General features: G+C 41.6%; 1 protein-coding gene, 1 long non-coding RNA gene and 1 pseudogene across 2 annotated transcripts; 2 read left to right on the top strand and 1 right to left on the bottom strand.

The window, feature by feature from the left end:
* Nucleotides 1-2,392: 2,392 nt before the first annotated feature.
* On the bottom strand, nt 2,393-25,787 carry LOC147911384 (uncharacterized). The gene is made up of 4 exons (XM_087428024.1): nt 24,951-25,787; nt 24,072-24,271; nt 2,632-3,028; nt 2,393-2,591 (listed from the first exon to the last, which is right to left on the bottom strand). Exons 2-4 carry the CDS (start codon nt 24,118-24,120, stop codon nt 2,393-2,395), a joined length of 645 nt encoding a protein of 214 aa, XP_087284150.1. The 5' UTR covers nt 24,121-24,271; nt 24,951-25,787.
* LOC147911386 (uncharacterized) lies at nt 6,540-8,414 on the top strand. Its single transcript, XR_015551220.1, has 3 exons — nt 6,540-6,628; nt 6,982-7,070; nt 7,380-8,414. It is a non-coding gene; the product is annotated as an uncharacterized LOC147911386 (long non-coding RNA).
* Nucleotides 10,563-13,653, top strand: LOC147911385 (uncharacterized; annotated as a pseudogene).
* Nucleotides 25,788-25,974: the final 187 nt, after the last annotated feature.

The raw sequence follows: 25,974 nt of genomic DNA, 5'->3' as shown, positions 1-25,974 counted from the left end.
GGACAGAGATTGGATTGGTGGTGACCAGAGGGGAAGGGGGGAGGGAGGAGGGTGAAAGGGATAATTCGGTAGCTGTGTGGTGATGGGTTGTAATTAGTATTTTGGTGGTGAACATGATGTAATCTATGCAGAAATAGAAGTATAATGATGTACACCTGACAGTTTTACAATGGTATAAACCAATGTTACTGCAATAAACAAAAGATTAAAAAAAATGGAAAAAAAAAACAAAACAAAAAGATGTCAAGGGGCCGGCCAGGTGGTGCAAGCAGTTAAGTGTGCACGGTCCACTTCGGAGGCCCGGGGTTCGCAGGTTCGGATCCCGGGCGCGCACCGACACATCGCTTGTCAAGCTATGCTGTGGCAGCGTCCCATATAAAGTAGACGAAAATGGTCACAGACGTTAGCCCACGGCAAATCTTCCTCAGCAAAAAGAAGAGGATTGGCAAAGGATGTTAGCTCAGGGCACAGCTTCCTCACAAAAAAAAAAAAAGGATGTCAGAAGATATATGAAAAACCCAAAACAAGAACCCCCGAAAGGTTACAAAGTGATGAGGAGGAACTGCTTTTTCTTCTCACCAGGGGGCAGCACCTCCAAGCTCAAGGGGCTGAGGGCTGCACCAAATTTAGAACCATGAGGACTGCATCCCAGAGCTCAAAGGAGACCCACCCCACACCACGGGGTCAGGGCGCTGCCAGCCACATGCACACAGAAGGGATGTGGGACAAGCTGAGTCCCATATGCAACTGGAAGTGAGGAGGATGCACAAACCCCCACCACTCTTGGGCTGCTGGCAAACCCAAAGGGCTCTCATTTAGACCAGACTAAGGTTTCCCCAGCCCCAAACCTTCCCTGGGACAGAAATTTCCCCTAGAACTCTCCAGAAATGTGCCCCTCCCATTTGCACACTCTCAGGGGTGGGGAGCTCACTACCTCAAGTCTGTTGTTAGAAATCCCACCTCCTTCCAGGAGTTGTAGGTAAACCTCTGTGCTCTCTGCTTGCCACTCCCCTACCCGGGGCACTGAGAGCACCAGAGAGGTCCCCCCACCCGTATTCACACACACCCCTGGAGTCTAGTCTCTCCCAAGCCCACCGTCCCCAATTTCTTCCACTTCTGGTTTTAAGTCATTCACGCATTCATTCTACAAACATGCATTGACCACCCACTATGTGCCCAGCTCTGGGCTGAAATCTAAGGAAACCACAGTGCATCACTTGGGATGTACCATGGAGGACAGGACATGTGAAAGATGTCTAATGTCACTGTCTTACTCTCAGACGACATTTGAGGGACAGCGATTGTGTCTCCTTTATTCACTGAGTTTACTAAGTGGGGAGCAGGTGTCTGGATAGGAATCGGGAAAATCCAGTCTCAGCCAACAGTTACAGTTAAATCAGTAAATCCAAAAAAGAAAAGTGAATGGGGTGGCTTTCCATCCATCAGCTGTATTACTCCCTATAAAAGGTCTCAAAAGCAATCTCTGTGCTTTTTTCCCCCCTCAGCCAAGAAAAGCATCCATGGAGCTCAAGTTTGAGGTGAAACCAGGCTCAGGGTCCACCTGTCCTCGTTGATCCGCGGATTTCTGCGTGACCAGGTGAGTACCGTGTGGACCTGGTACCGACAGGTTCCATCAGCCTCCGCTGTGCAGAAGACCTGCCAGTGGGCTTTCCTGGGCTTAGGTTGTCACCACAAGGAGTCAGGAAGACTTTCGGGTTAAAAATGAAATTACTCGATTTTTTATAAAATACTCAAATGTTTAAAATCTAATTAGAATTCTTCTTTGCATTTGGTCCAAAACTAAGGTGATATAAAAAGATATACCTTACAAAGTCTTGCCCTCACCTTCTTTTCTTTCCATCCCATTCTCCTTCCTCTAGCCACCTATAGGTAATTACTTTTATTGGTTTATCATGCATTCTTACCGTTCTGGATTTTCTTTAAGTAAATGCAAGCAAATATATTTTCATTTCCCCTTTTACTTATACAAAACATTGTAGTACTCTATGCATTTTTCTCTGCCTTTTTTCCTTTAACATATACTGGAGATTTTTCTATTATTAGTGCATAGAGTACTTTGCTCTTTTTAGTGGTAAATAGTCTTAAAAACCAAGAGCTGGACACTAGGTATGCTCAGTGCCTCTGGAGTATCATTGCTTCTAAGACCTTTCAGTGGATATAGTAGTGTCAACTTAAAAAGCAAATTTGCCTGTTATTTCATCTGAAATTGAATTGATTTGGGAATAGCCAAAAGGATTGCAATTCAGGATATACATGCTATGGCAAACCACAGGCAAATCCAGAAAAGAAAGGAGGGGAGCTGCTTTTATAGAGAAGAGCAGGAGTGAGGAGGGGCTGTTCTAAAGGAAAATCCATTGGGAGAAAGTAAAGGTCAAGGCAGCAAAGGCTTCTCACTGGCTGAGCTGCGGCGTTTCTCGGTGTCTGAGCTGCGGCGTTTCTCGGTGGCTGAGCTGCGGCGTTTCTCGGTGGCTGAGCTGCGGCGTTTCTCGGTGGCTGAGCTGCGGCGTTTCTCGGCGGCTGAGCTGCGGCGTTTCTCGGCGGCTGAGCTGCGGCGTTTCTCGGCGGCTGAGCTGCGGCGTTTCTCGGCGGCTGAGCTGCGGCGTTTCTCACTGGCTGAGCTGGGCTGAGCTGCGGCGTTTCTCGGTGTCTGAGCTGCGGCGTTTCTCGATGGCTGAGCTGCGGCGTTTCTCGATGGCTGAGCTGCGGCGTTTCTCGGTGTCTGAGCTGCGGCGTTTCTCGATGGCTGAGCTGCGGCGTTTCTCGGTGGCTGAGCTGCGGCGTTTCTCGGTGGCTGAGCTGCGGCGTTTCTCGGTGGCTGAGCTGCGGCGTTTCTCGGTGGCTGAGCTGCGGCGTTTCTCGGTGGCTGAGCTGCGGCGTTTCTCGGTGGCTGAGCTGCGGCGTTTCTCGGTGGCTGAGCTGCGGCGTTTCTCGGTGGCTGAGCTGCGGCGTTTCTCGGTGGCTGAGCTGCGACGTGTTTCGTTGGTTGAGCTGTGATGTTTCTCATTGGCTAGGATGTTGTCAGGTGGAAAAAGAAATCTTGCTTCAGTAATAAAGCAGTTTTACTTCGTGTCCAAGACACAAGTCTCTGTCACTTCCTGTTTGGTGTAATTGACAATACGTGAGAGGGTGTGAGAGCTCCCACTACAGGCCTTCCTGACTCCAATTTAGTTAAGGTTTCTTTTATCAATTTCTGCAGTAGAGAATACGTAATTTTTAAATCATGAGTTTAACATGATATTTCTAATTCGATTTAACTTTACAGTGGTTTTTTGCTTAATTTTCTTTGATTTTATATTAATCTCTTATATGTTATACTAAAAATATTGCCTCTGAATAGCATTAATTTATTTACTTAATGATATTCTGCTTCAGTGTATATAAAAAATTACACCCAGAAGAGTCGCTGTCTTTACGTAGCAATCCCGCTTCTGGAAATATACTCTGAATGTAAACCTCCCAAAATACAAGACCACATCTACACACGATGGTTATTCACAGAAGCATTATTTCCAACAGCAAAAGAAGAGAAACAACTCAAACGTCCTTCAGTAGGAAACCAGCTGAATTAGCAATATACTTAGTTTTAAAGTCACGTGAAAGCATTCTTTTTCAAACTCTGTTGTAGTCATGTTTCCAATTTATATGCAAATTCGGTTCATTGAGTTATTTGTTTTCCATTTTGAGGATTGTGGTTGTATTTTTAAAATATGGTTCCGAAGTCAAAACTGTATAATGAGCCATATTTAGGGAATTCTAAATTCAATTCCTGTCTCCTCTTCTCAATTATTGTCCTACCCTTCTTGGTTACCGTTTGTATTCATTTGTTTTATCCTTTCAGCGTTTCTTTTGCAAATATAAGAAAATAGGTGTGTGTATATGTAAAAATATACATATGCAATATATGTGTGTATATATGTACACATATTTATATATATGTATTATATAAAATACATTTGTATTTTACATACAATTACATACAATACATATACATATAAAATGCAAATGTATATACATTTATATGTATACATATACATATGTATATATCCTGGCCTTTCCCTTCTTTTAAAAAGGAATCATTCCATACACTTTTGTACCTTGATGTTTTTCTCCTTATATTTATTGGGGATAATTATCTCTATAACTACCTAGAGATCTTATCACTTTTTAATGGCTGCATGATTCTTCACTAGGTGAATATCCCATAGTTTATTCAACCAGTTCCCTACTGATGATCATTTGTGTTGTTTCTACTCCTTTGCTGTTATAAATAATGTCGCAGTGAATAGTCTTTGAGGAATATTTTAGTATTTCTGTATCTTTGAGATGGATTCCTAGTAGTGGGAATGATGGAGAAAGGATACATATTTTTGCAGTTTTGCTTGATTATGGTAAATTTTCTTCTGTAGGAGTTGTACCCCAGCAGTGTATGAAAGTGCCTTTCCAGACAGACTTTCCAACAAAGGATTTTTATTGATCTGAAAGATAAGAAATAGTATCAGTATTTACCATCTACATCTCTGTTCTGTGACTAAGATCATTGATGATTCTACCAAGAGTGTTGTCCTTGAAATGGAAGTGGTGGAAACCAGAGTGTCCTGTGTTGGGGACATGAGGAAATGAGACAGAGAATGCAAACACTTTGGCAGTGATGAGGGAGAGAGAGTGGGAAGTAACTGGAAAGAAAACTATGCACTTAGGATAGGTTTATTTCCCCGCTACAAATACTGCATAGGGTTGAAATGGTGGGAGGAAGAGTCCAGGAGAGTGGGAGAGCTGGAAGGGGAAGTGTAGATAAGAGATCATCGATAGGCTTCAGATTCTAAAAAGGCAGGCGGGATGGAGCAAAGAACAGAGCTGCAGAGCATGGCCTTACAGAGAAGGGGAGACGGCTCCTGGTTTTTAACAGCAGAGGGAGGAAACCGTGGTGCAGGTTGTGATTTTGGTGACAAGACAGGAAAATGGACTCCTTAGGATGATTGCTTTGAGAAGTAAGAGGCAAGACCATCTGCTGAAAGTCAGAGTGTATTCATCGATACCTATTGCTGCATAGCAAATTATCCCAAACCTTAGTGACTTAAAACAACAATAACCATGTGTCATCTCACAGTTTTTGTGGTTCTGGAATTCAGGAGCAGCTTAGCTGGAAGGTTCTGTCTCAGGGACTTTCATGAATTCACATCAAGATATCAGCTGGGGCTGCAGTCACCTGAAGGATTGACTTCCAAGGTGGTTCACTCACATGCTGGCACAGTGGTGCTGGCTGTTGGAGGCCTCAGTTCCTCTCCACGTAGGTCTCCCCACCAGGCTGCTTGAGTGTCTTTGCAACATGGCAGTTGGCTTCCCTTAGAGCCAGCAGTCCAAGAGAACAAGGCGGAAGCTACAGTGCTTTCTAAGACCTAGCCTCAGAAGTCACCTCCACAATATTCTGTTGGTCACACAGGTCAGCCCTAATTCAATGTGAGTGTGACAACCAGGAGGCTCGAATCATTGAGGGCTATTTAGGAAGCTGGTTACCAGAGGGGAAAAGGTGAGGATGTGAGAGATTTAGAGACATTAGAGAAGGTATGATGAGTAGGAAGCTTCAGAGACTTGTGGGATTGTCCTACAGGGTCAAGAGCTCTTTGCGTGGTGGAGACCATGTTTTTCTGGAGGTGGCAACGTGACATCTCTTGTGCAGGCTGGCCTGCCCAGATGTTGCCACGGAGCAGGCAGATTATTGGAATCATGCTTGGTTGGAGTTCTGCTGTGCCAGAGTGAAGATAGGGGGTAGGGATAAGGAAATATGTTGAAATGAGACACAGTGGAATACAAGTTGGGTAAGTATGAAGTGAGGAGAGAAGGTAGTAGATGGACAACAATAAAGTAGGAGAGTGGGTAGACTGGAGCCATGTGTGGTAGAACACATGTCCTGAAAGGAGGAAATGAGTGAGCAGGGTAGATGTTTGGGAGTTTGGGTTCAGAGAGAGAAGTTTCTGAACTATTGTTCTAGATGGTAGAGCAGTGTTAGGTGATGACAAAGCCTGGGGTGGTGCCCACGGAAATGTGTGGCCAAGATGGATGGGGACAAACTCCTAATGCTGTGAGAGTCATCCTCATGGACGCTGACGTCATCCAAGTGAGGTGGGACTGGAGGTTGAAATAACAATGGGACTCAGGTGCCAAAGTCTCTGTGAACAGGGGTTGTAGCTGAGACTGTGATTGTGACAACCACGCGGATGGGAAGAATGTGCCCTGAGACTCAGGGAAGCCAAGGACTTAAAATGGGGGGAGCAGTAATGTATTGGTCATACCATTGGGGGCAGAAGAAGACAAGTTTTGCCATCACATGGCCCTGAGTTCATCACCTGCTAAGCAAAATAAAGGCCCAGTATCAAATATATTATGTTTGAAGGAGAACATGACGGACGGGCTAAGACAGATTCGTCCTCAGTAACCTAGACAGGGAGAGAGGCTGTGAATACTTTGTATTTTCCCATTTATTCCAGGGCCCTGTCCTGAGTGTTCTGTGGGGATAAGAGGAGGAGCATCCCGGTTCTCCACTGCCCTGTTGTTCACGAACATTTACTGAATCACAGGATGGCAGCCATGGTTCTGTCCCCAACTTGTGGTAAGTTCTTGGGTCCTTACAGCCCTCAGAGTCCAGGTGCTAAAGGGCCCTGCCCCACAGGGGAGGAGGCTGAGCAGGGGATGTGGGAGTGGAGCCCCAGGATCCATGAGGTCACTGATATCTGATTATGTGGTTCTGGGGATTTGGGACTTCAGTGGTTTGAGTGTCTGTGGCGATGTCACCTGTGTGGTGAGTGTGTGGGATCTTATGAATTTTACCTCTAATTCCTTCTATAAACTTGATGAAGTAACAATGATGTCCCTCCGAACCTCAATTTCTTTATCTGTGAAATGGGAATAATCTGTGAACAGAGGGCATCCCTGGAATCTTGTGACTCCTTCCTTCTTCTCCAGCTCAGTCTCCCCTGCACCCAGCCTCTCCTCGGAGAGGATGCACAGAGGAGGAAGGTCTTGTTCATGGCTTCCTGGCAAGCTGGTTACTGGTGAGTCAGATATTCCTTTCTCCAGATAATTATTCTTTTGACCAGAAATTGGACTTATCTTTTGTGGCCTGGAGCCTCACAGGCAAACCAGGTCCTCAGGCATCCCAGGATCTCCGAGCATCTGATGGAGGGTGAGGGGCTGCCCAGAAAATGTCAGCCTATGTCAACATTTTTTACATTTTCAAAGCTTCTTCCGCGGTCACCGTCTATATTGTGTTCTGCTGAGACTTTTAAAGGAAAGACATGACCGTGTCCTGTACTCAAGTAATTTATGACGGCTACTAGTGAGTATTTCTCTGTTTTCTTCAGTGTCCCAGCCTGTCAACCTTGGAGATTGAGAGAAATAAGATTACAGAGCCCACAGTCTTACTGGAAAAAGACAACCGTGTATGTGGTGGACATGCATCTAACCTTGGGAGTGGCTGGAAGTAAGTAGACTGGAGACGAGCATTGAGGGCTGAGCCTGGAAGCAAAGGAGAGCAGAGCTCAGCACCTGCCCGGACATCGTGTGTTTTGGGTTCCTCTTCCCTAGTTCTGTCATCCTCGGCCCTTTTCCTGTCAACATTGGTGAGGGTGGTCCTTGGCTAAGCCATGATGTTTGTGATGGTTTAAGACTTGGTGACCTTCGAGGATGTGGCTGTGGAGTTCACCCTGGAAGAGTGGGCATTGCTGGATGCTTCTCAGAGAACACTGTACAGGGATGTGATGCTGGAAAACTGCAGGAACCTCGCATCTCTTGGTAAGCCTGACATCATTCCTGCATTTATTTATTGACTCAGGTAACAAGGCTTTTTTTAATTCATGTAACATTCACAAAACAGAAAGACTGACCATTTTAACTATTTTAAATATACAGTTCAGTGGCTTTTAATAATGTCACAGTCTTGTGCAACCATCACCACTCTGTAATTCCAGAACCCTTTTATCACACCCATGATCATTAAGTAGTTACTCCCCAGTCCTGCCTACCCCCAGCCACTGGCTACCACTAATTTACTTTCTGTCTCTGTGGATTTACCTATTCTGGACATTGTATATAAAGGAATCATACAATATATGGCCTTTGGTGTCTGGCTTCTTTTGTTCAGCGTAATGTTTTTAAGATTCATCCATGTTGTAGTGTGTATCAGGCTTCGTTCCTTTTTATGGCTGAATGTATTCCATTGTGCATATATACCACTTGTTGTGTATCCACTCATCTGTTGATGGACATTTTAGCTATTGTGAATAGTGCTGCTACGAACATTCATGTACAAATTTTTCCTTGAACAGTTGTTTTCAGTTCTTTCAGGTATAAACTTAGGAATGGAATTACTGGGTCATATAGTCATTCTATGTTTTAACTTTTTGAGGATGCTCTAAACTGTTTGGCAGAGTACCTGTTGTCTTGACATGAGTACAGCCATGTTTGGCTGCTCCGTTGACCTACAGCCACCAGCACAAACAGAAATACAAAGCTGCTTTCTGTGTGGTGGGAACTGGCCCTTCTCCCACAGAGAGAGTTGCAAGTTGTGACATTTCAAGGCTCTTGGAGCGTCATAGCGCGGGATGGACTGGCCATTTGTGCCGGGCTGGGATGATAACCAAAGAGAACAATACACATACACAACTACTGGGCTGGGACGTTAGCCAGGGGGCTCAGTGCACGTACGCCACTGATAACCATTTTGTGCATGGGAACACTAAATGCGTGCTCTGCAAACTCTGTGATTGCTTACTCTGAAAATTACTGATGGTATAAAAACTACTGGAGACTGAGACCCGGAGAGAGTTCCACCTGTGGAAGTGACACCTTGCCCAGGACGTGTGATCCTTGCCCAGCCGCGTCGATTGACAGGGCTCTCCTGGCAGTGGGGCGTGGATGTTGTGAGTAACTGATTTGATGTGAAGTAATGGATTTGACATGAAGTAATTGATTTGATGTGTTCTCTTTTCGGTCAACCTGGTGTTTCTCTTTCCGGTTGATTTGTGTCATTTCTCTTCAGCCGATGTGGGTGTTTTCCCTTTCCAGTCGGGCTGATGTTTTTTTTCCCTCTTAATATTTGACCTATTTGATCTGTTTGCAGACTGTCGCCTTTACTATCCTCTATATAATAACATATACCTTCAGTCCATTTGTTTGGAGTGGAAAGTGTCTTTTACGTCTCCGATCGAATCACCGAACCTCTCATAACACCTGTGCACCATTTACATTCCCTCCCACAATATGAGAGAGTTCCAATTTCTCCTCATTCTTAACCACACTTCTTTATTTTCCTTTTTTTTTTATTAAAGCCATCCTTATAGATGTGAAGTGGTATATATCTCAATGTGGCTTTTATTTGCATTTCCCTAAAGAATAATGAGATAAGAATCATCTTCTCTTATGCTTGTTGGCCATTTCTATATCTTCTTTAGTAAAATGTGTATTCAAGTCTTTTGCCCATTTTAGGGGGAACAGGATTGTTTGTCTTTTTGTTGTTGAGTTGTAAGAGTTCTTTATATCTTCTGGATGCTAGACATTTATCAAATATATGATTTGCAAATATTTCCTCCCATTCTATGGATTTCCTTTTCACTTTCTTAAAGGAGACTTTTGCTGCATATAGAATTTGTGGGTGACAGTTTGTTTTCTTTCAGAACTCTGTTTATTTATTTTTTTGTGTGTGAGGAAGACCAGCCCTGAGCTAACATCTGCTAATCCTCCTCTTTTTTGCTGAGGAAGACTGGCCCTGGGCTAACATGCGTGCCCATCTTCCTCTACTTTATATGGGACGCTGCCACAGCATGGCTTGACAAGCGGTGTGTCGGTGCGCGCCTGGGATCCGAACTTGCGAACCCTGGGCAACCGAAATGGAGCACGTGCACTTAACTGCTACACCACCGGGCAAGCCCCAACAATTTCTATCTTTTTCATGGTCTCTATTTGGTAAGAGTTCCATTTCCTTTAGTTCTTTGTACATGGTTTCCTTTATCTCTTTGAGCATACTTAAAATAGTTGATTTGAAGTCTTTGTCTGGAAAGTCCCTTCTTTGGGGACAATTTCTGTTAATTTCCTTTTCCTGTAATGGGCCAAGCACTTTTGTTTCTTTGCATGACTCATTTTTTTTGTTGTTGAAAACTGGACGTTTGGCATTGTAGTCTGGCAATTCTGTAAATCAGATTTCCCCCCATCCCTAAGTTTTGTTGTTGTTGCTTGTTGTAGTTGGTGTTGTTTGTTTGGTGACATTTCTGAACTAATTTTGCAATGTCTGTATTAGTCATGTGTGGCCACTGAAGTCTCTGTTTTGTTAGCTTAATGGCCAGCTAGTGATTTGTCAGAGATTTCCTTAAATACCAAGAACCCAAAAACGCACAGTCTTTGCAAATGGTCTCTGTGTATATTTTGGAGCGGGCTTTCAAAACTCAATCAGGCGATTGACAACTCTGTCTTAGCCTTCACTTGCTGCTTGTGCAGAGCAGGAAGGTCAATCAAAGGTGAGGGCTTACTGCCTTCTCAGGTCTTTTCGGAGCATGCACCCAGCCCTGGGTATGTGCGTGGTCTTACGTATACCTAGGAATATGTGGGAGCTTTTCAAAGCCTTTTTTGTCTGAAACATCTTATTCCCTGCTTTCCTCTTAGACTTTTTGGTTAGTCTTTTGTTTGGTTCAATGGTTTTCCCTTGCCCCAGGCAGCAGTGGCTAATACATTTAAATGTGTTTGGCACATGCCCCAGCCCTCCACCCTTCATAGCCACCTCAGCACTGAGAGAGTTTGGAGTTAGACAAAATAAAAGCAAGCCCTTTGAGCCAGTCATTCAGGAAGCCACCACACAGGTCAAAACAAGCAACCACAGCTCTTTGAGAATAAAATGCGTTCTGCTCCCTCCAGTAGTAGGAACACAGGCTGCTGTCTTCAAGGTGACTGCCATGGTGGGGAACAGGTGATGGGCCAGGGTCAGTTAAAGTGTCACAGAGCTCTCTTACCAAATTCACTTCTTTGTTTTGATTAAGCATTCTTCTGGTTGCTGTAAACTTTTTATAACTCTCCAATGTTCCAATCAAGTTGATTCTGACAGTTTTTACCAGTTTATTTGTTGGTGTTTTGTAGAGTGTTGGACTTTGAGAGTTACCTACTCCACCACTGTCACTGACATCACTTCTCACAAGTCTTTCTTAAGCACCTTTATGTTCCTGGGTCTGTGCTAGGAATTAGGAATATGGTGGTGAATGAGGTCTGTGCTAGGAATTAGGAATTAGGGAATTAGGTCCCTACCATCCTGGAGCTTGTGGTCTAATGCCTTCCCTATCAACTGAAGATCTACTCCTTGGCCTGACTTCATGTTCTCCATGGATAAAAGCTTTGGGGCTTTTAAGTCTGTATTTGAAACTGGGCATGAACTTCTGGGACCAGTTATCCCCCGTCACCCTGGATATTGACTGAGGATGCTTGCATTTTTTTTTCTTGGTGAAAGATAGTTTTACTATATTTGTTAGAATTTAAGGATAATTGTACTGCTGCTCCTAAAGTCACACCTGCTCATCTATAGAAGTGTGGGCCTCAGTTCCATGGTGAGGCTTCTTGTCCCATGCAGAGTCCCCTACATCATATGTCTTTTCTCCATGTATAGGGAATCAAGTTGATAAACCTAATCTGCTCTCCAAATTGGAGCAAGAAGATAAAGCGAGGACAGAGGAAAGAGGAATTCTCCCAGGCACCTGTCCAGGTGAGCACTAGGTATATATGAGTCTTTCTCAGGAACCTCTCTGGCCTGTGGCTTGACAGTTTGGAGTATTACATTAGGAAATGTCAATCAGAGACATTTGTAAAATGACGTTTTTTTCCGACAAGAAGGCCAAAAACGTTTTGTATGAGCCTCCTCGTGGACCTCCTTTTCTTTTTCTTTAACTTTCTGTTCATTATCTCATACTTTACTTTGGCCTCAGAGCAGGGAAAAAGATCTCTCTCTTCCTTCTTAAATTTAAGTCGCATATGAGCTCTTTGTCTAGTTCCTTCTCACTTTACATTCCTGACAATTCCTTCTTTCCATCACCATCAATCTCAACCTTTCTAGAGTCTTCTTCAATACAAACCTAAAATTTTCACACTCGCGTCCCTTTCATTGCAAACCTCCTGAAAATCTCTAACCCCTTCGGGTCTACCTTCACTAACATGTGCATTTTACCTTTTCTTTCCTTCATCAACTTAAATTTCTTTTCAATTTGTTTCGGATTTGGAGACTCTTACTTAAAGTCCAAGGGTTAACTTCTAAGCAGCATGTTTTTAGAGAAGAACAATCTAAAGGTTTAAAAATGGTAAGATTTCTGATTTTCCACAGTAGGAAAATACCATAAATTAGAAAAGCCACGAAGTTACCAAGGGATTCATTTTCCCAAGAAAAAGTTGTCCCTCTGGAGAGATACCCTGAAACTCTTGTGAATTTGGAGAGAAGCATAAGTTATCTCCAAAATTTTTTCTTCCCTGAGTGTTCACACAAGTAAATGTTTCCATAAATGTGACTCAGATATTGAGTGTTTCAAACATAAATTTGTCTTAAACTTATCAGAAGATGCTCTGTGAATCTGATAAGGACTTATGGCAAAGCATCCATCTTTTTTAACTTCTGAGAACTCAAACCAGCAGAAATCATATACAGGCACTCAAAGTGGCAAAAACACCAATTATAATGATGTTATACATAGCAGAATTCCTGGAAGAAAAATTCCTATGATAGCATTGAATATTAAAAATATTATAAATTATAGTTAGCATTCATTTCTTAATCAACAGGAGAGAAGTCATCTTGGAGTGAAACTCAACAAGTGTAATCAGTGTTTTAAAGTCTTCAGCACAAAATCTAATCTTATTCAGCACAAGAGAATTCATACTGGAGAAAAACCCTATGATTGCAATCAATGTGGCAAATCCTTCAGCAGCAGTTCTTACCTCACTGTTCATAAGAGAATACATAATGGGGAGAAACCCTATGAATGCAGTGACTGTGGGAAAGCCTTCAGTAATCCCTCATCCCTTAGACTGCATGTGAGAATTCACACTGGAGCAAAGCCCTATGAATGTAACCAGTGTTTTCACGTCTTCCCCACTAGAGGTATCCTCAAAAGGCACAGGAGAGTTCATACTGGGGAGAATCGTTACGAATGTATCACTGTGGAAAGGCTTCAGCACGAGCTCCTCCCTTACTGTCCACAATAGAATGCATACAGGGAGAAACCTTATGAATGTCATGACTGTTGTAGAGCCTTTAGGAAGAGCTCACATCTGACACAGCATGTGAGAACTCATACTGGAGAAAAACTGTGAGTCTAATGAGTGTGGGAAATCCTGCAGCAGTAGCTTTTCTCTTACTGTGCACAAGAGAATACATAACAGAGAGAAAGCCTACGAGGGCAGTGACTGTGGGAAAGCTTTAAATAATCTCTCATCTGTTAAGAAACATGTGAGAACTCACACTGGAGAAAAACCCTATGAATGCAATCATTTTGGGAAATCTTTCACCACTAACTCTTACCTTTCTGTGCATAAGAGAATTCATAATAGGTAGATATGAATATAGTAACTGTGGGAAAGCATTCATTGATATGCCATCTCTCGGGCATCTTCGGGACTCACACTGCATGTATAAATTATTTGTTGTGTAATAAATTATCCCTAAAATTTAGTGGTTCAAAACAACAAGCATTTATTATCTCACAATTTCTGTAGGTCAAGAGTTCAGGAATGGATTAGCTATGTAGTTCTAGCTCAGGATCTCTCATGAGAAGCAAGATGTCAACCAGAAATGCAGTCATCTAAAGTCTTTGGGACTGAAGGGTCCACTTCCAAGGTAGCTTACTCACATCCCTGGCAAATTAGTGCCAGTTGTTGGCAGGGGTCCTTCAGTTTCTCCTTATGTAGGTCTCTCCATGGTGCTGAGTATCATCACAATATGGAAGCAGGTTCCCTCCAAAGGAAGTGATCCAAAAGAGCCCATGCAGAAGCCATAAGTCTTTTATGACCTAGCCTCAGAAGGCCATATTCTCTCTTCATCTGGATTGTGTTGGTCACCCAGACTGATCCTGCCACACAGTGGGAGGGAACTACACAGGATATGAATACCAGGAGACAGAGATCACTGGGAATCCTCTTGGAGTCTGGCCTTCAGTGAAGAAAAGCCTTCAGCACACCCTCATCCTTCTAATCTGACAATATGGAGTAGCATTCAATAACCCACACGTTAACTCACTCTGGAGAGAAGCCTTCTAAGTGCACTCTATGTGGTAAAACCTTCAACACAAACTCTGACTCTACTGTGTGCCAGAAGATGACCTACTGGGGAGAAACCTAAAGAATGCAATAGCTATAGGAAAGCCTTCAGTGATAGCCTTCGGGAGTCACGTCACAATTTACACTAAGGGAAAACTCTATGAATATCATCAAAATGGAAAACCCTTCAGAGGACCCTCATCCCTAAAGACACACATGAGAAATACACTGCAGAGGAACACTCTGTATATAAGGAATGGCAAACACTGGCACTCTCCCCTCTAGTCTACGCTGCTCTGTGCTTGGGGAGGTTGATGGACTATATCAAAGAGCTCATTTGCCTTAGGCTTCTGTTTGGGTTGGTCAGTGGGGAGCCCAGATAGGAGATCAGAGGGATGGAGGAGAATGAGTCCATGCCGTGACTATATCCCTGCAGGAGAACTGGGGTCCGGATGTTACCCTTGAGCTCTTCTCAGCCCCTGTGGTGCAGCTGTCTCCCCTCTGCCCACTATGACCCCAGACTCACCCCCCTCCCCTCACCTTTTCTTCCATGCTCTTCCAGTGACTGAATATGCAGTATCCCTCTTTGGTTTCCCTACACCCTAGTCCTGTTAACATGAATAATTCTGGCCTAGTGACACATCAGTGCATGGAGAGCATAATGAAAAGTCTGTACCATTTCCTACAGGGCCCCCAAATAATCAGGATTCATCACATCACTGACCTCACCTTCCACCACTCCCCTATTTGCTCCATCCACTGTAGCCATACTGGTCTTGCTGTAGCTCCCTCACCCCAGCACAATTCAATGTCAGGGTCTCTGTACTGCCTAGACTGATATCCCCCAATGTAGCCACATGGCTCACTCTCAGTTCACTTAGGTCTCTGCTCAAGTGTCCCCTGAACAGAGAGGCATTCATTCTCACTCCAGATAAATGAGCAAGTCTCCAATTCCCACATTTCTTATCATTATTGGGAGATATTCATCTCAACAGCACATATCACCATCCAATTAACTCTATATATACTTATTTATTTGACTAATATTTATTCCATCCCAACCCCCATTAGGTTGTAAGCACCATGATGGCAACGACTGTGTGTGTGATCCATTACTGTAGATCTTGTGCCACAAATCATACCTGGTACTCAGGCAGTGCTCTGTAGCATAGAGTTTAAGAGTATGGACTCTGGAGAGAGACCATTTGCGTTCAAGTCTAGACTCTACCACTTAATAACCTGCTCACCTCAGGCAAGTAACATGTTTTGTGCTCCAGTTTCTTCATCTGTAAAATGGGAACATGAGAGTGCCTACTTTGTAGACTTGTATTAAGGATTCAATTGGTTGATATATGTAAAGCACTTATGAAACTTCCTGGTATATAGGAAAGACTGTATATGTATTTCATCTTCTATTGTGAATTAATTAAAATTTTTTGTAGGAATATGCCAAGCAAAAGAAGCCAGACAGAAAGGAGTAAATACTATATGATTCTATTTATATAGGTTTCTAGAACAGGCAGAAAATAATCTCTGTTGGGGGAAAAAATCAGAACAGTGGTTGCATCAAAGTGTGACGTGAGGGAGGTGAGGCAGTAGCTGGGATTGACTGGGAAGGGACAAGAAGGAACTTTATGGGGTGAGAAAAATGTTCTATATCTTGATAGAGGAATAGGTTACACAGGTGTATGCATTTATCAAAATGCATTAAACTGTACACTTAAGATCTGTACGTTAAACTGCATGTAAATTATACCTTAATTTGCATCAAACTCATTTTGCTAAGCGAAAGAGACAGAAAGCCATATGTTGCATGATTCCATTGTATGACATTCTGGAAAAGGCAAAACTGTAGGGAAGGACAACAAATCAGTGGTAGCCAGGAATCATTCTGACAGTACTGTGGCAGAGAATAAATGATTCTATGCATTTGTCAAAGCCCACAAAACCGTGTAGCACAGAGTGTATGTAATACGTGCAAGTTTAAAAAAAATCAACCCATGTGACTGAGTATCCCAGGATGGAATGCAAACTGTGACAAATGAATCTAACATTATTATAAATTTATGATATCATCATACTGAAGGGGGTTGGGGGGCAGAAGCTAACTTGAGTAACTTTGGAAAACGGGTGTTTTGACTAGAAACTGTAAGGCTAAATATAATAGGAACTGTACACTGTACGTAAACACTGTATTCTAGTTGGTAAATTTGTTTCTTCTGTGAGAATAGCCTAGAAATTCTGCACCTGCTTTACCCATATGCTGAGGGTGAAGAGTATGGATGGTAGGTAGAGGATGGTGGGAACCAGGTTTCTCTGTTGGAGATAGAAATTATAAAGGAGCAAGAAAGGAAGGTTAGGATGAATCCTGTAGTTCAGGATTATAGCTGGAGACATCAGTACAAACTCAAGTTTACCTTAATATGTATACAGATGGACAGATACAGAAAGAACTATAGATATGCCGATATACGTGGTTTACTATATATACATATGTTACTAGCTCTGTCTGCTTTGTCTGCTGAGAGGGCCTAGAAGTAGTGACACCTGAGTAGCAATGAGCATACCCAGCACCCAAATCTGCTTTCTAATACCCTTTTCTCCAATAAAAGGAACCAGAGCTCTTTGGAGAAATGAGTGACTCTAGGGCAAAAGAATGGGAATGTGTAAAAAGGACACAGAAGCCAACTCGAAAGAAAGCTCACAATGGGCAAGGCTAGAACAATTTGAGCAACAAAATAAATTTATTGGATTATAGCCCAAAGTATAAAATACATATACATAAGTCCATGCTTATATAAATGAATGAGTGACTAAACGGGGGAGAAATGACTTCTCTACAGAAGAATTCCATTATAATATATGTAGATACTCCCTCCCAGCAGGAGATGGAACTTAATTCCCACTCCCTCCACCCCCTTGAGAGTGAGCCAGACACAGTCACTTGCTTCCAAAGAATACAGCATGGAAAGGGAAAAACAAACAGTAACTTTACAGTGGAGAAACCTGGCAAATACTACCTTGGCCAAGTGATGGACGTTATCATCAACAGTAATGTCACGTGGATATTATGCTCCCCATACGATGTGACTGGAAGAACACTTCATCTCTGTGATATTCGTGCTAAAAACTGATAACCCTAGTTTATCCTAACAAAAATATCAGACTAATCCAAACTGGGGGACATTCTACAGGACACCTAGCCAGTACTTCTGATGACTGTTAAGGAAATCAAACAAAGGCTAAGAAACTCTCACAGAACAGAGGACACTGGAGAGAGCTGACAATTAAACATAACATGGTACCCTGGGTTGAATCCTGGAATAGAAAGAGGGCATTAATGGAAAAGTCAATGAAATCCAAGTGAAGTTTGAAATTTATTTTTTTTTTTTGGTGAGAAAGATTAGCCCTGAGCTAACATCTGCTGCCAATCCTCCTCTTTTTGCTGAGGAAGACTGGCCCTGGGTTAACATCTGTGCCCATCTTCCTCCATTTTCTGTGGGACACTTGCCACAGCATGGCTTGATAAGTGGTGCATACGTCTGCGCCCAGGATCCGAACCTGCGAACCCTGGGCCGCGGAAGGAGAGCACGTGAACTTAACCACTGCAACACCAGGCTGGCCCCAATAGCTTTTTTTTTTTTTTAATGGTTATAAATCTGGTGTCTCCTTCTAGAGAATGGGACTCATAATACTGTGAACATCACAGGAGTTTTGTGAGGATGAACTGTGATAAATTCACATAATGCACCATGTACTGTGCACCATGCCTGGCTCAGTCAGAGTTAAGAGCTCAATGATTATTGGTTGCATTATTGTTTCTAGAGCAATGAAATGTACCCAGCCTCTTGATGGCAGGGCCTATGACACCGTTCTTTGGGAGTTCCCAGAAAATAAAAACGATGTATAACAACATCAGTAACAAAAAAAGCGGCAAGGTGCTGAATGAACCGCTTCATATATATGCGTATGAATTTAATATGAATACGAATTACTGGAGAATCTTGTTAAAATGAAGATTCTGATTCAGAAGGTCTGGGGTAGGGGCCAAGGTTTTACATTTTGAACAAGCTCCCAAGTGACGCCAATGCTGCTGGTCCAAGGACCAAAATTGGGGCTGCAACTTTTCTATTTCTGCATGTTTTTAAATTTTCCTTAAAAAATACAAAAAAGTTTTCTCCATCTATTCTTTATCTCTTCACCACAAAAAATACTCTTATTTTTAAACCCAACTATATCATATGTAACCCACCAGTCGTCAAGATCTTAAATAAGCAACTATTTCAACAGGACAGTCTTCCCCGCTTACACGCAGTTTTGCCTTCCACAGTTTCAGTTACCTGCAGTCAACTGTGGTCTGAAAATATTAAATAGAAAATTCCCAACTTCGTAAGTTTTAAATTTCGTGCTGTTCTGAGTAGCATGATGAAATCTCGCTCCATCCCACCTGGGACGTGAATCATCCCTTTGTCCAGCGTATCCACGCTGCATAAGCTACCTGCCCATTAGTCACTTAGTAGCTACCTCAGTTATCAGATTGACTATCGCAGTATCACAGTGCTTGTGTTCTAACAACCATGGACATCATCTGCTTATGACATCCAACCATCAACATCATCATGGCTCAGTGATCCTCCTCATGTATTGTCAGAAGGTCAATATCAACCTAGCGCTACATCACAATGCCTAGATCATTCACCTCACTTCATCTCAACATGTAGGCATTGTATCATCTCACATCCTCACAAGAGGAAGGGTGAGTACAGTACAATAAGGTATCTTGAGAGAGAGAGACCACATTCACAGAACTATTTTTACAGTATATGGTTATAACTGTTCTATTTTATTATTGTTGTTGTTAATCTCTTACTGTGCCTAATTTATAAATTAGACTGTATCACAGGTATGAATGCACAGGAAAGAATATAGTATATACAGGGCTCTGTATTATCCGCAGTTTCAGGCATCCACTTGGGGTCTTGTAACACATCCCCCGTGGATAAGGGGAGGCTACTGTACAAAAAAGGGGTAACTACACATTAATGTTTGCCCCCACATGATCTCATACCTATGTAGATAAAAGTAATGTCTTGCAAAGTCAAGTCATATACAATTCTCTTAGCCTTATCAGTTAAAAAAGCCTAAATACTTTACAGTAACCTAGATTAACCACAATCCTAGGAAATTGTGTGAAAATTTTAATTTGGTAAATTCTGTTTGGAAACAGAGTATCCTATTACTAAGGCTCCTGCTTAACGATTTATTGAGTTTTCAAAGGATAAGAAGCGATCTTAGATGATCTTAGATTTAGTAGCATATACAGGATATTTGAGAGAAAAAAGAGGAAAAGATGAAGAAAGCACATGCTGAACTGAGAAATAGGGAATAACAAAAAATGAGATGTAAGAGAGTCACACTTTCCTGCAATTAATGACATCACAGAAAATTTTAAAAACCAGTTTCCTTAACTCAATGACTTCTAGCCATTCTGGCTTTGTGATTTCACACTTTCCCATCCTCCTGAAAATGTTTCTTAGCACAAACTCTGGAAATGTAAAAAATGACATTTGTTTAAACTCTGAGATGACTGCACAATAAGCTCAGCAAACACCATCGTAACTGGTGTTGACGTTAACACTGTTCACATTCATCTAGTGAAGGAAACTGACTGATGTTGATGGCAAGAAATCTCTCTGTATGTGTGTACAGAAACACAACGTTTCCACAAACAGCATCCCATAGTAGGATTCAACAGGACACTAACAGACACATGGTGCACACTGCGCCCTGTGTTCACATTAACTCTGAACTGGTTTTCCTTAAATTTAACAGGTCATTTAGGCTCTAGGGCTTCTCAAAGCCTTTAAAAAGCCTTTTAAAACTCTGAATTTCTCAAAAGGAGATTTTCATTTAGAACATTTCCAGTGATCATATTCCCTATTCACTGCCTACCCAAAACACTTTAAAAGTTGAGATCCAAAGATTCTTGAACCATAAAATGATAATTAAAATATTTTCTATAAGCCAAGGAAATTGAAGTGTTACAGGTCAACAAAGCTCAATTGCCAGCTAGAGATTAATTCTAAATGGTTAAGACCATTATGGCACATCACTAACAACCTTCCTCACCCTGTAAGAATTTTTCAAGAGCATAATAGATAGAGACTAATTAAAGTGATTCAAAGAAATTCTCAAATTTACATGGACAAACATATTATTAAAAATTTAATCTACAGGCAAGCAGAGAAATTCTTCTGAGTATTAAGCATGTATCAATCATCCAAAAATGAGCAAAATATGATAATATATTTCTGGTCTTTACCCATAAATCTAGTCCTGGAGTAAATCATCATTCAAGATAATTTTAAAATAAAAAATATCTACCCAGGATTTGAAAAATTTGGTTGCAAATAACAACATATCCACACAGTGAGGAATTGATGCTCTGAAATCTTCCCATAGTATCTTCAGAAAGCTTAACTTCAGTTACATAATAAACTTTGTGCTCAGCTGAAACTGATGTACAGGTGCATCCTGACCCAGATTTCTTAGTAAATAAGTTTCAAAACTGTCCGTTATAGCACAGCCCAAGAGACATTTTCCTATGTATTCTTCTTCCCTTCAGTCAATGGTTATAGAGAGCTTTCTACATGGAAAGAATCAAAAAGCCATTTTTTTAGTAGAAAGCTGATTATACCAACCAAAAATGCTAAATGACTTCTTAAGTCTATTTCATTTCATAAACTTCATTTTCATAAAGGAAAAAGAAACGCTAAAGCAAAAATACATTTAAAAATTCTAGCCAATAAAAATCAAATTTTACTTTAAAAACTATTTACAGTGTATATTAATTTTAAAAGGAGAGCATATTTCTCCTCTCATCACTCTATATTAACATTCATAGTTACTGAAACTTTTGTTGTTTGCAAGAAAATCCCTATGTCTATAAAGTTCACCTCCTCACTCTTTTAACTAACTAGGCACAATCTCCCTTCTCTGTACTGCCTTGTTATAAAAGCTTTGGGGAGGGGGTCTCAGGGTTAGTAACAATGACAGTAGAGCAAAGGAAAAGGATAGCATAACAGCAGTAAGGAAGAAAATGAAAGCAAAATAGAAGCAGGTCTTCCTCCTCCTGATAAACAAACACCAAGGCAGTCGAAAGAATTAGATAACTCGACAATCATACTTCTCAGAAGCACATACCTTGTATGGTAGAAATGATGACTCAGAATAATTACAGAATATGCTTTGCAATTATTTTAAATGAGTATGCATTATAAAAGACTCCTGTAAGTAAATCTGCTTTCACAGGGTTTAACTTTTTTCAACTATACCATCTAATTTGACTTACTACTCACCTTTGCTTTAGATATGGCAGTAAAATATATAAAAGATTACTCGAACAGGTAAGCGGTCAGAACATAACAGCACGCGATCTCTCCGCATACTCAACAAGAGGATTTACTCTCAAGAGGCTTACTTCCTATTTTCCAGGTAGTTTTGTTCCTGTGTCTCCTCTAGGTATTTCTACCTATCAACCATTTCATTGCTCACTAATGAATAAGACAATGCGGGACAATGTGACTCTCCTATTCACTTACTATAGTCAATATACCTGTAGAGATCTGAATCAAAACTGAGATTCAAAAGTCTTCTTTTTTTTTTTTTTAAAGATTTTATTTATTTATTTTTTCCCCCAAAGCCCCAGTAGATAGTTGTGTGTCACAGCTGCACATCCTTCTAGTTGCTGTATGTGGGACGCGGCCTCAGCATGGCCGGAGAAGCAGCGCGCCGGTGTGAGCCCGGGATCCGAACTCGGGTCGCCAGCAGCGGAGCGCGCTCACTTAACCACCAAGCCACGGGGCCGGCCCCAAAAGTCTTCTAATTTACCTCTCAACTCTGGTGATTCATAAAGTTTTAGATAGAGTTTGACTAGAATCACCAGAAACTCTGTTATCTAAAATTTTATTACACATTGTAAAAGTGATAGGATGAAACTTCAAAATCATTTAGTTCAACTCTTAATTACTTTACAGTTGAGAAATCATTCAGAGAACTAGTTAGATGGTGTCAACTCAGGTTTTGTAACTCCAGACCAACACTTGTTCTGCTAAATCATGCTGCTTTCCGTAACTACTCCTTCTTCTCTATGATGTTCTTGTTATCCAAACAGTGCACCTGTGAAAGCTGATAAACTCAAGTATTCCTAGAATGACCAGAAAATCCCAAGTCTCAGGTCAAATACATATACCACTGCTTCATTTTCTACCCCAACATTTTTTCTGAAACCCTCCTAACTGCCAAAACTTTCCTGTTTCTTGTCCATCACATTTCTCTATCACTATAATTAATGTTTTAGTTATCTAGTACCCTATGTTACATAAAACATAATGCTAATCATAATAAGCAAATATTGAGTGCTCATTATATCAGGAACTATATTAAGACCTTTAGATGTAGCATCTCACTTAATCCTCAACTTCAAATAAGATAAATAATACCGTAATCCCCATTTCAAAACTGCAAAAATCAAAGCCTCAGAAGTTAATTTTTTCTTTTTCTCTCTCTCTCTTTTTTTTTTTTTGCTGAGGAAGATTGGCCCTGAGCTAAGATGTGTTGCCAATCTTCCTTTTTTGGCTTGAGGAAGATTCACCCTGAGCTAACATCTGTGCCAGTCTTCCTCTATTTTGTATGTGGGTCGCTGCCACAGCATGGCCACCAATGAGTGATGTAGGTCGGTGCCCAGGAACTGAACCCGGGCCACTGAAGCAGAGCACACCAAACTTAACCACTAGGCCATGGGGCTGGCCCCAGAGGTTAAATAATTTGTCCTCATTCACAGAGTTAACCAGAAGTAGAACCAGGATAAGTAACCAGGCAGTCTCACTCCAATGTCCATATTCCTGATCTCTACATACGATAAGTATATATAACTACATGGACTTTATTATTAATATGCAGATAACTCAAAATTTGGGGGCTACAGAAGAATTTAAAGAGTCTTTGTATTTGAAGAGGCTTCTTTCACATTAAAATAGCTTAATATGGCTTATTCCCATAAACTATATCTTCCTTCAAAAGACATGGCCCAAGTAAGAACTCTTAACTCACTCATATATAATTAAAACTCAAATTAAAGAAAATAGGAGGAAAAAAGAGTTGCAACAATACTTTAACAAATATCCAGATCAGCATTGTCCAAAAGAACTTTTTGTAGTGATAGTAATGTTTTCTATCTACACCGTCCATCATGGTAGCCACTAGCCACATGGGACTATTCAGCATTTGAAATGTGTCAAGTGTGATTGAGTAACTGATTTTTGAATATTGTGTAATTTTAATTAATTTACATTTAAACAGCCACATGTGGCTAGTGGCTACTATATTGGACAGCACAGGTAGAAGATAAAATGCCAGAAAAAGATGAGGAAAGAAATTCTTATTGCCTTTATTTAGAGAGTGCACTAACAGTCAAATCAATTTAAATCTCTTTTCCTACTTGTTCTAGCTTCAGTTATTAACCCAAACAATATATACCTCCAAGGAGATTTAAGTAACCCAAACTTCTATACTTAAATTCTTCTTTGTGTATCTCAAAGGAAAAAAATAACTAAAACCTGTATTATCAACAAAGCTCCTTATATTAGAAACTTTTTACTGTTTGGATACCTAAGAGGAAGAATTTGAACCTGAAAACTGCCATCTACTAAGAAAACTAAAAAGAGTCACACAAGTTTTCCATTCTCTTCATAATAAATACTTGATAATAAAGTGCTTACCTTGATTCTCCACTACTGTTTCTAACACTTTCTTCATCACTGTGTCCATTCATTGTAAATATCAAGAAGTTTTAAAATAAAATATAAATCTTCCCAGTTTAAAAGATGAATATAAATACTGACTCCTCCTTGAATACCAAAAATTCACAGACGAATTTTCTTCAACATTCACAGGTTTCCTGGGACCCTTTTTGATTCACCTAAAGAAAACATATTAAGAAAATAAGAAAACTTCCTGTAGAGAAAAAGATAAGTCTATTTAGAACTTATACAAATCTACCTAGGCCAATCAGAAATACCTAGGCTTCCATTAACTACATTCCTGACTACTTACTAGAATTTATAGCACACCAGTGCTTATTTTTGACAGAAGAAATCAGAATATCTGCTGAGTGATAAAACTTTTATTAGACTAACTGCAGCTGTGTAGCGATACATATATACACATTATGGATAACTAGCTAACTAAAGAAAAACGGTAATATATAACATATACATACATTCCAAGAATAGAAAACGGAGTCTTATTAGATACTTTGTCAAACCAAGTAAGGGGGGAAAAGGTTACCTTTAATCAAACACTAATTCATATCACCAAGAACTTCATACACTTGAATGAGGCAAAGTTTTGAAAATGCTCACATAAGAACAGAAGAATAAAAGGGTATCATACAATCTTCGCAAAAACTGTACAGGTCAAAATAAATGTGTACTTTCACAGGTAAGCCGACAGTGGAATGATAAAATTTAAATAATATTTATCCAGGTTGGACTTGCGGAGATTCCATTAAAAAAAAAAAAGGTAATGGAATATACACTATGATTTTTTAAGTAACGGGTTTGGGGCAGAAATCACTGACCAAGACACAGCATTCCCACCTTTCAAGATTTCAGCACAACACTGGAGAGTCACCTACAAGCCATCCACGAATAAACAAAGGAGATCTCTGGCAGGGGAGGGAGAGGAAGAAGCGGGGGAAGGAGACGTCAGATCCTTCCCCAGCCAGAAAGGACCGAGATAGCCGACTGAGAGCAGAGCTGTCCTCCGACCTCAGCAAAGAGAATTCAGTCCTACGATGATTTCCATTCCACAAAAAAAGAGGAGGAAAACAGGCTGTTGCCAACTTAATCATAGCAAACTCTACATCTAGATCGAGATTTTAATTCTCCAGAGACTAAGGTCCAGTAGACTCTTTGCAAGAACTGGTTATCCAAAAAGTAACTCTTCCACGCAACATTTATTCCTCATGTTAAATACTAATTCCAACCCGTCAAAGAGCTTTACTGTTAAACAAGTCTTAAAAATCTAGGTACTCTAACAAACCGCCTCTTTCCCGAAAGTCTCTCTGCGTTGAGAAAGTTCACTCCTCTTTTCGTTCTTTCCTTTTCACCTTCCTTTCGCTCCTCAAAACGGCTTTCTCTGGACATTCTAACTTCCTTTTCCCCCTCATCTGCCTTCTCCGAGTCAGTCCTCTTTCTGAGGCCCTTCTCACAGCCCTAAGTTCTGAAGCTCCAGGCGCACGCAGCTCTCTCCAGCCTTTCCCGCGTCTTAACAATGAAGTCAAACCTCCCCAACCCTCCTCCCCTGTGCCCGCTCCTTGAACAGTTGCTCTGCTCCTGCTGAGTTTCCGAAGCGGTGCTCGAAAGGAGGCTGGAAACCTTCCTCCTCCCTCCTCCGTCCATCGCAGCTTCGCTCCAGTCAGTCTCCCAGCCAGACGCACACTGCCACCCCCGTCCCTCCCAGGGCCTCCATGCCGGTCCCTGAGTCTCTCTTCCCGCCTCACACTTCCCGCGGCCCCGCTCCGCGCCCTCCCGGGCTCGCCTGGGCCGCCGCCCCCTCCCCCTCGCCGCCGCTCCCCACGTGCCGGGAGGCCGGGTCGCGGCGGGGGCGACGCGCCGGCCA

Source organism: Ceratotherium simum, unplaced genomic scaffold, assembly GCF_057802395.1.
Source record: "Ceratotherium simum simum isolate JZ-2026a unplaced genomic scaffold, ASM5780239v1 HiC_scaffold_43, whole genome shotgun sequence".
NCBI classification, from domain to species: Eukaryota; Metazoa; Chordata; class Mammalia; order Perissodactyla; family Rhinocerotidae; genus Ceratotherium; species Ceratotherium simum.
The sequence above is the reverse complement of the archived record's forward strand: the minus strand, read 5'-3'. Positions and strand labels throughout refer to the sequence as shown.

Coding starts and splice junctions, on each gene's coding strand:
- LOC147911384 (XM_087428024.1), bottom strand. CDS start 24,120: ATGGACACAGTGATGAAGAAAGTGTTAGAAACAGTAGTGGAGAATCAA. Junction 3,029..24,071: donor AACAGTAGTGGAGAATCAAG/GTAAGCACTTTA, acceptor ACAACATCCTAG/CCAATGAGAAACATCACAGC. Junction 2,592..2,631: donor AGCTCAGCCCAGCTCAGCCA/GTGAGAAACGCC, acceptor GAAACGCCGCAG/CTCAGCCGCCGAGAAACGCC.